The 13,426-nt window shown below is 38.6% G+C and overlaps 1 protein-coding gene across 5 annotated transcripts in view; it reads left to right on the forward strand.

Moving 5' to 3' along the window:
* The window catches only part of PACSIN2 (protein kinase C and casein kinase substrate in neurons 2), a 59,230-nt gene that overhangs the window by 27,522 nt on the left and 18,282 nt on the right, over positions 1–13,426 (forward strand). For 4 of the 5 annotated variants that reach the window (XM_065742472.1, XM_065742473.1, XM_065742476.1 and 1 more), the window contains one exon: positions 3,782–3,892. In XM_065742472.1, coding sequence (XP_065598544.1) covers positions 3,833–3,892 — 60 coding nt within the window. In that variant the 5' untranslated portion in view covers positions 3,782–3,832. Of the gene's footprint in view, positions 1–1,277; positions 1,295–3,781; positions 3,893–13,426 lie in introns of those variants that run through there. The other variant, XM_065742475.1, reaches the window with a different exon arrangement.

The raw sequence follows: 13,426 nt of genomic DNA on the forward strand, positions 1-13,426 counted from the left end.
AATGGAGAAACTTGAGCCTTCCTTGTCCTTGTGATTTCTGTAGATGTTATGGTATTTACTATTTAGTATCCAGTTAACTCTTTTCAGTTGGAATTCGTGGCTTGTTTTGAGCTCCGTAAGTTCTCTTAGCTCATGTGTGCTGAGGCTCTTTATGACAAACAGCACGAGGGTCTGTGAGCTGATAAGGCCTCTGTGCTGCCTCATGTTTGGTGGTGTCTGCAGAGACAAGGGTCAACCTTTTCATAAATAGAACAGCAAGATTCTATTTGGTAATGAAAATCCCAGACATCTTTGGCACAGAGGAAGAAAATATCAAAGATTTAATCAGGTGGTGTACCTGCTCAAGAAATTGCTAGTGTGGGCTCAGTAATGCTGCACTGTGCTTGGTGAGCTGGCTGACAAGTCAGAATGGAGGTGGGCAGAAACTGCCAAAGCACCGCTCTGCCTGCTCAGGTAGAAAAAGGCACTGTAGGACTCCTAGAGAGGACGTGGAGCTGAGGAATAAGACTGAAGCTGGAGTGCCTAAAGCAAAGTTGTGGGAATGTGGGAAGTGGGTATGTACACCTTGTTTGCTTTCTTATGGAGTTATTAGTTCTGCTACTTGACAGCCTTGTTGACCAGAGAACTCTGACCTTTTTACACATGATGCAGCTCATCATATGCAGAAGCCGTATCTCTTGTCTTATTGACCTAAACTTCCCAGATTTCATTCTGGCAGCCTTAGTTGTTCCCAGGCTTTCTGTTCATATGATCCTCAATATCAACATGGAACTGACTTTCATTTTGAAACTCCTGCACATTCATGTGAGGGATGGGAGAACCAAACCCTAACAAAAAATGTTCTTCAGAACTGGCTGCTGTGATAATTCTATTGCATGAGAGCAGCATGACTCATACAGTTTGATGCTGGTATTTCAGTATTCCGTTTATTTTTAAGTTGTGCTGTACAAATAGTGGGGTTTTTTTTGTGCCAGTTGTTGCTATGACTTCATAATATTTCCCTAAATACGCTTGCTCATACTTTCTCACAGCATAGTATTTGGCAAAGGAAAACCTTTAATCCGTCAGAATTTCCTGAGTGCTGATCTTTTTCATGCTTTTATGGAAAAAAGGATAGTTAGTGTATTATGTGCTTTCAGTTGAGAAGGAATAGAACTTTGAGGGGGAGGAAATCACCACAACCTGCTCCCTTGTTAAAGAAAATGTTCCTTTGTTTCATCTTTTCCTCTTTTTCGGTGTAGCTTTTCAGATTAAGCTTTGCAGTGCTAGTACAGCCTGGGCTGTTTTACTAAAGGTAAGCTGACACTATTGCTACTTCAAAGCACTTTCACTTTTTTTATTTTAGAAGGAAAAAATAATTCTTGTTTGGGTTTTTTTGGGGAGGTGTGGGGCTGGCTGGGTTGATCTGTTGAAACTTGTCTTTGGGTTTATACTTCTGACATAATTATTTCTTTTTCTGAGGCACTGAGCTCAAGAACCTCTGTTTGATCATTAAACACTGGTTAAACAGTGTTTTAGTGCATCTGTTCAAGAAAAGAGTAGATGTGGTGCTTAGGGATGTGGTTTAGTGGTCGTTGTGATGAAGGGTTGATTGGATTTTGATCTTAGAGGTCTTTTCCAATCCAAAGTTTCTATGATTCTGTGTTCTCCCTTGGTTCCGTACTAAGCACAGGTGGGAAAGCTTTTCTCCTGGTAATTAATCATAACAGCAATTTGAAGATTGTTACACTAACTTATAAAACTTTGTCCCCGCTTTTCATCCTTTCATAGGTACAAAAAGATCTTATTACCTCTGTATTTAAGCTGTAATGGTGACTAATTATAAGGAATTATAGACGAGCATTTCGGGTTTGTGACCAAGTGACTATTTATGGGGAAAATATTGTTGGTGGTGTTGTTTTAATAGAACAACTGCTACCCCTTGTGTTTCCTTGACTTGCAGGACCCATTCTGTTTGTTTTTTTGAACATCTTTTTGAAACTAAATCTATTTGTCTCTGTCAGTTTACAATTCTCTGTTCAGTATTAGAGCTATTTAAGCTTTCTATGAATTAGAACGTGGAAGAAAATTGAATGAAGAACTGTTCAGTAGAAACTGCTCGTCTTTTCAGCTGGGGCAGTTCTGTGGTCTGTGCTGCAGCTGCCTGGACAACTACTCATTTCAATATCTGATATCTGTAAGAAGTGAGTGGTGCACAAGAATCTTACGGGACGGTTATTTTGAGATTATCCAAGAAATATGGATTAAGTGTTAAATTCTTTCCTTGGCACTGAAAGTTTTCAGTTGTTTCTCCCAGCAGCGCATCTTAACCACTAAGATAGCAAGCTGGGTCAGGTCTGCAGGCATTTTTTTGCTTTTCCTTTTGAAAGTGTCATTTTTGCATTAGGGGAAGCAAAATTCACAGCAGAAGAATGAGGGAGCTTCACTTTGCAGCCTACTGATAAGGGAGGGTAGATTCTGCTTATTCATAAGTAGCTCTTGATGTAGCTTTAAGTTCTAAGCAGAACTTTTTGAAGTATTGATAGAGATAAGGGAGGGATTTTGCATGTGTGTGTTCTGGGAGGGTTATGTTTCCTTTCTCTCCTAACCTCTTGGCCTCTACTCTTTAAACTGCTTTAAAACTGCTTTTGTGGCTGAGTGACTGTAACTTTGACTCAGTCCTGATTGTGGTACTAACCTTTAATGTTAAGTCGTGATGACCCTGGGTCTTTATTCACAATCAGCTTCTTCTGTGTCTGTGGATGATGCTTTCCTTCCATACAGCCGTATCTAAGTGAGAACACCTTAATTGTTGAAGAAATTACTTAAATTAATTAAAGATCAGTCTTAATTTATTTTTGTTCTTGTTTGTTTTGCTGAAAGAAAGAAGTAATATAATAACAAGCCCCAAATAAAGAAACAATAAAGGTAGGGATGGGAGTTTTGACTTATAAGGAGAGTAATTGCCACCTTCAAGTAGACCTGCCATGAGATCTATAGCTTTCCACTTAGTACAGTGAGAATAGTAAATTTATGCATTGTACTGGCATTTAAAATCTACTATCTGCTTTAGAATCCTGGAGTGTTGGCAAAAAAATAAATAAAAATACACACCTGTCACTTAGCTAGCCCAGTAACAGGTCTAATCACAGGTGTCTATAGGTGAAGTAACTGCCTGAATAATTTATGTTTTAAGCCTCTGGAGGAGGCTGGATTTGCCTTCTGCGATTTGAATTCAGTAGCTGTAATGCTCTTCCTGTAGCTTTTTGCTTTGCATGTGGGTGCCTTTAGCTTTCCAGTAGATTGTTTGGATCTAAGATTCTTATAGAAATGGCACTTCTCTGAGGAGGTTTATTTTTAAATCCATAATTATTCTTGGCCTTGAGTGCTTCCAATGGTTTTTTGTCATGTTGTGTAGTTTTCCAGTGAAATTGCGTGCAATTAACGTTATTATATCATCAGCAAAGGTCAGCTGATTGTCTCTTAGAGTGCTTTGAATGCTTCATCGAGTAAAAATCACACTGATCAAACGTCTTTAACAGATAAGTAAAATTAAAATGTAAGAGTTCAATATTTGATAGATGGATTGAACAGCTTCTGAATACTGTAAATACCATGATAGAGCTGAGAACTTTCAGGAAATGATTCTGTTTCAAAATGCAGTTATTTACATGCTGTGTGCTTAGCTTTTGTTTTTATTTTACTCTTCATGATATCCAAGGATTTAAGGATGGTACTTAATTTCTCTTCCAATAATAACTGCTTTTCATTAATAATGCTCTTTTATTTTTTTATCTTGCAGGTTTTGAAGGTGTTTAAGCTCTGAGTACTTGCAAGCTCTCCATACATAGAAATGTCTGGCTCATATGATGATTCTGTTGGAGTAGAAGTTTCTAGTGATAGCTTCTGGGAGGTAACCTAAGTTTTTCATTCACAGTATTTTGATTTTATATTTTTTCTCTTGCTACAGGAAATCTTTTTTTTTTTTTTTTTTACATAATAAAGTGTGGAGAGAGCTGCAATGTAAGATGTCTCCAGTTACTGCAGAAATAGCCTTCAGCATAAAAACGACTTTAGATTTTATCCCAGTTCTGTCAAGGCTTTTTAAATGGCAGTGACTCAAGGACCATCCATTCTGATGGGATGTGCAATTCGGAATCTAACCTTTGCCACTTTTTATTACTGAGGAGGGGGTAGCAGAAGAGCTTTTAAAATTACCAATGGGATTGAATGAACAATATTAAATTGAAAGTAACTGGTTGAACACTATTATATGTGTACATATTAACATTTAAGCTAAGTATAAATTTACTGCAACTACTGCTTGTGCCTAGGTGTAAGATTTTTTTGGAAGATTTTGCAAACAGAGGCATTTCTAAGCCTCCGACAAACAGCAGTGGTAGAGCAGAGGAGACGATACATATTGTGTTATGATGCAGATTTCACATGCCTAAAATAATCTAAACTAATGCTGAAGTTTTGTTTGGGCTCTTTGTAGTTGACAGCTGTCATTTATTGGGAGACTTATTTAGTATGATGTAAACAATGACTATTTATTCTATTTATAAAGAATTATTTTAAACATATTGGATTGTGAATCTTATAAATCCTTTTCTGTATAGGGTCGCTCTGTAGTATGACTGCAGAATGTGGGATCTCCATACTTTAGAGGTGTCTAAAACTCAACTGGATAAAGTCCTCAGCAACCTGACCTATGAGACCTGCTTTGAGCATGGGGTTATACTAAATGACCTCATGAACTAAATGAACTCTTTGTGCTGAGGAAACTTTTCTGGATAGGCTTTTTTCTATAGAAATGTTTCCAAAAAGAAACATGGTGGTGCTCAAGGAAAAAAAAAAATCCTGGACTAAATGGATTTTTTGTTTCCTTGAGTTGGCCAGAAGAACATGTTTACTGGCTCACTGTTCTCTACAAGACTATTGTATTCCTTTAAGTAAGCAGTTCTGGAAGTCTAAAAGATTAAAAAATAGGAATTCTTTAAATTAATGATTGTTTGGACAAAAGTGAGCTCAAACCTTTAATATTAAAAGGATTGTAGATGTTCAAAAATAGCAATTAGTCTAAGCTAGGACCTTTACCAAGGATAGATTAAATGTATTTGTTTTTAACTTGTCCTTAAAATTGATATTTTTAACGTTTCATAGAATCAAAGAATGGATTGGGTTGGAAAGGACCTCTAAGATCATCTAGCTCCAACTCTCCTACAGAGGGGCAGCCTGTTCCAGTGTCTCACCACCCTCATAGTAAATAATTTCTTCCTGGTATCTAGTCTAAATTTACGCTCTTCCAGTTTAAAGCCATTCCCTCTTATCCTGTTGCTACATGCCCTTGTCAAAAGTCCCTCCCCAGCTTTCCGGCAGGTCCGCTTCAGGTACTGGAAAGCCACTATGAGGTCTCCTTGGATGCCTTTTCTTCTCCAGGCTGAAGAGCCCCAGCTCTCAGCCTGTCCTCACAGGGGAGGTGTTCAGCCCTCTGATCATCTTTGTGGTCCTCCTCTGGATCTGCTCTGACAACTCTATGCCCTTCTTGTGTTGGGAGTTCCAGAACTGGATGCAGTACTCCAGCTGGAGTCTCACAAGAGCAGAGTAGAGGGACAGAATCCCCTCCCTTGACCTGCTGATCACACTTCTCTTGATACAGCCCAGGGTACAATTGGCCTTCTGGCTTGCAGGGACATACTGCTAGCTCATGTCAAGTCTTTCATCAACCAACACTCCTAAATCCTTCTCCTCAGGGTTGTTCTAAAGCTATTCTCTGCTCAGCTTGTATCTGTTCTTGGGACTGCCCCGACTCAGGTGCAGGACTTTGCAGTTGGCTTTGTTGAACTTCATTAGGTTGGAACGGGCCCACCTCTCAAGCCTGTCCAGGTGCCTCTGGATGGCATCCCTTCAGTCTAGTGTGTCAGCTGTACCACTCAGCTTGGTGTTGCCTGCAAGATTGCTGAGGGTGTGCTCAATCCCACATCTCCTACAAAGATGTTAAATTGCACTGGTACTTGCTAGCACTTGATTCCTGAGGGATGCCATTAATCACCAGTCTCCATTTGGACACTGAGCCATTGGTGGCAGCTCTCTGAGTGCAACCATCCAACCAATTCCTTATCCAGTGAGTGGTCCATCAATCAGATCTATTTTTCTCCAATTTGATGACCAGGATGTCATGTGGGACAGTGTCAAATGCTTTGTACAAGTCCAGGTAGCAGCTGCTCTTCCTCTATCCACTGATGCTGTAACTCCATCATAAAAGGCCACCATGTTTGCCAGGCATGACTTGCCGTTGGTGAAGCCATGTTGGCTACCATCAATCACCTTGTCTTGTAGTTATCATATGATATGGGGTAATACCTTGTTATAGTGAGAACTATGAATAAAACATTATGGTTGACAGTCATTATAATTGTATGTAACATCATGTAACAGTGATGATTTTTAATCCTGGCACTGAACAAGATGCTCGGACTAAAACACAACTTAAGGGCAGATGGGAAAGTGCCTAATGTGCTGTCTGCTGCAGTGTAACCTTGATATAGAATATTTTGAGCAATTGCTTTCATCTAGGAATAGTTTTTTTGTGACCTCCACACTACTTTTGTGTTTTTCAGTGAGAGTCATTGCAGTCGAACATACATGCCTCCTACTAGCCTGGACTGTAGTTTGATTTATATGTTATTCTGAATATTAAGTGAATAATAAAGGTATCCTGCAGATAATTAGGCCAAATTATGTCACATACACATGGTACCTTTTGACTCTTAACCTTTCTACAGGACAACCTGAAAAAAAACAGTAAGGCAGGAATTACTCCTGAGCTCAAGAGTTAATAAGGGGGAGGTGTGCCAGGCTTCTGCTATCAGTAGAACATTAACCTAAAGTAAAGGACATCTTGTACCAAGACGTCAACTTAAGAGTAACTCTTTGGTATTAACAATGACATGTTGACACTAATAGCAGGCCTGTCAAACTTAATTACCAAACTCTTGGTTTGCTGGGTTTGGAGCTGTCTTTGCAACCAAAGTTTATCTGAATTTTAGATTAAAAATTGCCATTTTTCATTATTGTCTGAATCAATAATTTTGTTGCTGAAAATTGCAACTTTGAGTTCCAGTCTTTGTCTTTCTCAAACTGGATAAACAAACTGCTGTTATTAGTGTTTTTCATCTGAGTTAACTAGAAGAGATGCAGCCTCTGGAATTGCAGCTTCTGTACTTCATGCTTCATAAAAAGAATTACAGAATTCTTAATCAATTTTTAAGTTCCAACATTCACAACAGACTCATCATTTGCACTCTTCTTATTTCTTCAGAAGTTCTAAAGGTATTTGGCACAATCGATTTTACTGTTTGTTTTTTAAGATTTAACCTACATTTTATTGAAAGCCAAGTTGCTGTTTTTCACTGCCACAGCTGACTGCAGTGAATATATTTGAACCTGGCTGTGGTGCAGAAGAGGCAGACGTGGGAAGCTTTTGAGTTTGTTGTCTCATACTCCAAAATAGCCCAAATTTATTTACCTTTGGAGTGTGCTGCAAAGCACATCTTCTTCTTGAAAGACACTTAGGAAAGAGTGAGGTGGCTGGGTGTGGAATGTACCCTAAGAACTTCCTGTGAGGGCCGTGGTTTTACTCACTGCATAGCTTTGTAACTGAACCACTTTTATTTTTTGAATGTTGGCGTTCTATTGAGCTGATAAAATTGAGCTTATTGAAGTGTTGATAAGCGAATTTAAAAGTTCTGACTGTTTAGCTTTTTCTTTTGGAATATAAGAGCAGGTGATGCAACTTGAAAAATAAGGCTGTCAGAAATATCTTTCTGTAGAATAAATTGCAAATAGCAACTTCCCAAGTAAACTGAGGGAAGATTTTTGTTATTTAGTTCATCTTTTAGTACTGACTTGGGTTTTTGTCTCTTAGTGGAAGAAGAAATCCTTTCCAGGAGACCACATCAGTCCCTCCAGCTCTTGCCCCCTGAAATTCTTCAGACGTTCAGCAAATAAAAATATTTTAGGATATGGAAAAATTTGAGTGTTGTTTTATCTATGCTTGCATAGAAAGCAAGGAATTGCAAAATATTAAGGGAAGACATTCTGAGAGATAAGAGAGAATTGCTACAGGAGGGTTTTGTCAAATTTCAGTTGTAGTAATGCCTTGCGTAACTGAAGAAATGGAAACCTATTTTTCATTCTGACAAGTTTCAGTGTACCTTGATAGATTTGGCTGAACTCTCAGTGTTTTCTGGGTGCAGAAATTTTAACAGAGAGGAATGTTGTTGATATGCTCCAAGAAGAAATTCCTTCGTCGGTATTATTTAGCTGACAGGGATGTGTTCTGGAGGACACTGATTATGGCCTGGAACAGGATGGCAGCAACTTTTCTGAGAGAAAGTGGGAAATTTGGTGCCCAGTGTTCACCTGGTAACTCTGGATTTTTTCCATCTGCTGTATTAAACAGAAACAACTGTCTTGTTCCAATATAGTGTTGAATTATTTTAAAACATAAAGAGCAGGTGACCCTATTGGCCTTCGATTCTAAGGTAGTATTGAATCCCACACTAAATAATTTGGTATATTAAAAGTGGTCTTCTGTTAATTATGATGATGCAGTTTGTTAGTAAGTCCCAGTGTTATGCTTGCTAATCACTATTGCAGTCATATTAAAAATGCCTTGAGCAAGCTGAAACAAATGCTATTGTTCACTTGGATACCTGTGAAGGTAAGAAAGGTGATGAATAAGCATTGCTAGAGATCAAAGTGAAAGTATATGCGTATCTTGCAAGGTAAGGCATACAGCTACAGCCTGTAGAAAGTCTTATTTTTAACGATCCACAGGTTATTCACTGACTGTGCCACCTATACCCTAGATGTGAGTCCTTATTCTCCCTTATTCTCTGCTTGTGTCAGCTGCACGGTGACCCCTCTGTGTAGAGAAAATTCCTACTAATCCAAGCAAAAGTAGGCATTCTGAACAGCTGCTAAACAATAACTGGCATTAGGTCTAGAGACTCAAGTCTGAGACTCATTCTTTTCAAGCACAGAACTTGGTGTGCATTTTTAGGTGCTAAGCATGTTACATTATGAGGAGATAGAACCACGAGCAAGGAGACACCTTCTACTGATTCATAAAGGGGAATTTGGTCCTCTTTGTACTGTAGGTGGATGAAATTAGGCCACAGCATGCATTTTCATGACACCACTCCCCCACAAAAACAAATGAAAGAACTACAACATAACAAACAAAAATCAGACAGCCCCAAACACTCTGGATGGCAAGGACAGTATAAGCAACTGAATGTTTTATTGATTAGCCCAAGCTACGGTAAATGTTACACACTTTTTTTGATGGTCTGAAAATCATACCTGTGTTCCTTTCCTATTCCTCTGAACAATATTTTATTTAAGTGTTTCTTGTCTTTTGTTCTGGAAAGATGTAATCACTAACTGGGTCCTGTGTTATTTCTAAACAGGCATTGATTTGGCATAACTGATTAAAAAAGATGTTTAGAACTGGTCTAGGGAGCTGCTTTGGCAGGGGGGTTGGACTTGATGGTCTCTAGAGGTCCCTTCCAACCCCTACAGTTCTGTGATTCTGTGACAGCCAATCTGGGATGTGTCTCTGACAAACTGCACTATAAACCGTGTGCAGGGATGAACAGTACCCAAACTGGCAGTCCCATGACCATGTCTGTACTTTGTGCCTGCTGCTGTCAGCCAACATCTACATGAGTTATCTTTTAAGGCTGTATGCTTGTTGGATGAATTTAAGAAGAATTTAAGAGGGAGGAGCCTCGACTGAATGTTAAAGAAGATGTTTTGAAGTTGAGGGATTTCAACTCCTTGTGAGTGCTTCTTCTGCCGATGAAGCCAGTTGTTCTGTTTTGTTCTTCCATTTTAGAAATATTTGGACTCTATAACAGTAGATTGCTGTTATATCTCCTGCATGCGTTCTTATAGCTTTGAGCAGCATAATGCTTTCCATTTACATTGCCAGGTATTTGCTTACTAGTGTGTTTGGCTTCAGCTTTTCAGGGCCTGAGCTTCCTCAGGATTTTTCTTGAATCCAGCAGTTAATTTATGTTGGTAAATTTACCAGTATAAAACTTAAATACACATAGATAGTGCTGGGAGATGCTCATGCTGTGTATGTGTTAATTTATGGACTAAAATAGTTCAGTTGTGTTCAAAACCCACTTTTGATCGACACAGATACTCAAGACACGCATGGAAATATAGAACAAGGTTTCAAATTGGGCCTTGAATAATCTGTTTTTTGCACGTTTATTCTGAGGGAGAACATTTACTACTGTGTTTTATAGAAGTTAACATTTGGAAACTTTTGGTTTGTAAATAGAAATAAGTTGTATTTATGGTTGAATTGAACGTTGGTAGTAATTTGTTCTCATGCTGGCCATTGGTATGTGCAAGATTGACTAAGCCTTCAAAGCTCATTACTGTTCGTTTCCTGCCTATGAGTATTTGCCAGTTGAAAACAACAACAAAACACATTGTATGCTACCGTGACTTTAGAGATAAGGAAATTTATTTTCTTTCAAATGATTCCAGTTCATAATGGCCAACTAGTTATGGATAAAATAAGCAAGCTTGGAAAATGAGTTAATGTCAGATCTTACTTCAGGCTTTGAAGCTCTCTATTAGTGGTTTTAATAATTATAATATGCAGGAATTAATTGACTGGAGTTTAGCAATTGCTGAATGTTTGCCACGTTCGGAGCTGCTGACAAATTAAAATACCCTTATTTTTCATTCAGTGTACCAGAAAAACCTGTTAAGTGGTTTTTAACTCTTTTTAGAGTTTATCCTTGTCTATGAATATGCTTAAAAACAAAACAAAAAACAAAACAAAAACAAAAAAACCCCACCCAAATAGAAAGTTGAGATAAAGGTGTGTAAGTAATGTAATATAAAGGGAGAGTCACAAATGTTGTGAAATGATAAAATATTGAGGCTGTAATCTTTGATATATTCTCGTATCAGTGACGGTGCTTGGTTAACATTGTACCTGGATGGTTATAGAGGAAAGAGGCGTGTACTGCTAAGCTCTGCGATACTGAATACCTGGTCACTGTATGCTTGTCCTTCTTTGGCTGTTGTGAATTCCCCAAGTCTTAGCTTAGGAAAGATTTGAAATGACTCAATGTTGTGCTTGTACACAAGAAGAAATACTGAAACAAGAAGGGGTATTTTCTTGCCTAACCAGAACAAACATGCAAAGGCTTTTATAGATGAAATGGGGCAAAATGGGATCACCTGAAGTATATTAGTAGCAAAGCTCAGTATTATCTGTAGGAAAAAAAGGGGAAACTTGGCTAACAGAGTTTATGAAAGAAAGGGGCATGGTGAGGGTACCACAGTAAGAACTGAGAATCAGAATTTTTGCCAATTTAATCAAGAACTTGACCATTATAGCAGTATCTTCGAGAAAGAAACTTCTTAGGGGATCATTTCTTCCAAGTGTTTCTAGCAACTAAGGGTGAACAGCAGCTGAGCGTGTGATGTTAATGCTAAACTGAAAGCAGGATACAGTTTTTAAATATCTTATGGTGAAAGATTTCACTGTCCTTGAAACTGTAGGAAAGCTTGTAGTCTTACAGTTTACCTTCCTGAAGGAAATGCTTCATTTGTAGTGCAAGTTTAACAGGAAACAACCCAAAAAAGATCAGAAAGTTACTCTAATTGGTGAAATCCTGTGTTCATGTACTGAGCAGTGCTAATGCAGAAATCTGAAAATGGCAAGGTATTATGTAAATGTAGCTCTGATGAAACAAAGAAAAACAGGATTATTATTTTTTTCTGGTCAGCTGCTACAAATAATATTTGTCTTCTTTGTTTTGGCTCAAATATTTCTTGTGACTAAGGGCAGGGGTAAGCCTTGCAGAATGATTGCAGTCTACCTCAGAAATTCGGGAGAAAAATGGAATATCAAATAAAACTGTGTTAAGTCATGCGGTTATTTGGATTTTTTTTTTCTTCCCCCTCTCCCTCCACCTAAAATTCAGGTTGTGTTCAGTGTATGTGTCAGCTTTTACTTGTTTTGACTTAGCTGCAGTAACCTAGTGCTTCCTTGGCATGCGGAGGTTGGAATCCTTTTCCCTTTCCATGACTCCCTGCTCTTTCTGGCAGGCTGCACGTTCCATTTTTTTCACCAAAATGTGTCATTGCAGTCTCCATAGTTCAAAATGCAGTTTTTGAACAGATTCATTGTAAGAATTAATTTTATTTATAGGTATAGAAGATCTAAGTGTTTCTACTACACTTTGTGCAGATATATTTGTGAATATTTTTAATTCAGTTAGTGTTACCTTTAAACATTTAAGTATTCTTTAAAATACTTTACGTTAAAAATCATTACTATTTGAGGATATCAGATCTATATTTGACGTGGGTAGGGTAGTCCTGGGTTGAGGAGGGAGTTAGCACTCAAGAGTATACATGCATTCACATAGGGAAGGCAGAAGGCTATTAAGTGACTGTAGAATTTAAGCACTGGAGCTTTTCTAAGTTGGGTCTGTTTAGCTGCTCATAAGAAAGTTTATTTTATCTTAGTCTAGTCTATCCACTGATCGAGTTTAAGTGTTACTAATGCAGCATCTTGAATTTCTTGAGTAGGACAGAAGTCCAGCGTGATCTTCAGAAAGCCGTGCTGCAAGTGCTGTCCTGCCCAATCCTGCCTGAGATAGATGCTGCCTCTCACTAAATTGAGCCTTTCCAAGGCTGACTCTGCCTTTCAACAGATTTCACTTGGAGATAAGTCCTGGAGCCCTCATTTACTGATAGGTCCTTCACTGTACTGAGGACTCTATCTGCAGGGGCATTTGTTGCACCCTGGAGTCCTTAGGTCAGACCTGAACCACAGACAGGAAATGAAAGAAGGAAAGGACCGGTGGGGATCATGGAACAGACAAAAGCAAGGGGTCAGTCAGGATTGTAGGCTATGAGATGCAGATAATGACTGCAAGAATGGAATGGATGTGCTTATCTACAGACATGGTTATTTGGGCTGAGCTGAAGCAGGGAACTTCATGGTAAGCAGGCTAAAAACAAGTTTAATCTATTCAAATGTGCTCCTTGCGTGAACTTTTTTGGCTACTTGCACATTCCCTAGAGCCCTGTGCATCTCTTCCCTGCCTCTGGTCTTCTAAATCAAATGCAGACAGCTGTATCCTCCATCTTTGTATCTAAAACTGCAGGGAGAGGAGGGAGGTGCAAATGCATTTGAAATGGAAATCTATATGCATGCCTGTGCATGAATATATGGGAAAAGCTGGCGAGATTCATGTAAAACAGTTACTTAAATTTTGATATGATGTACTTGGAGAGCGTGTGTCAGTAAGATACTAGAGAAAGTCCACAACACTGAAATACCTTTTTTCTCTTTTCTCTACGCTATCTGCCCTGGCGGGCTCAGGCTGTTACA

Source organism: Cyrtonyx montezumae, unplaced genomic scaffold (assembly GCF_038088225.1).
Source record: "Cyrtonyx montezumae isolate F1298 unplaced genomic scaffold, pur_monq_1.0 scaffold_3, whole genome shotgun sequence".
In the NCBI taxonomy this organism is placed as follows: Eukaryota; Metazoa; Chordata; class Aves; order Galliformes; family Odontophoridae; genus Cyrtonyx; species Cyrtonyx montezumae.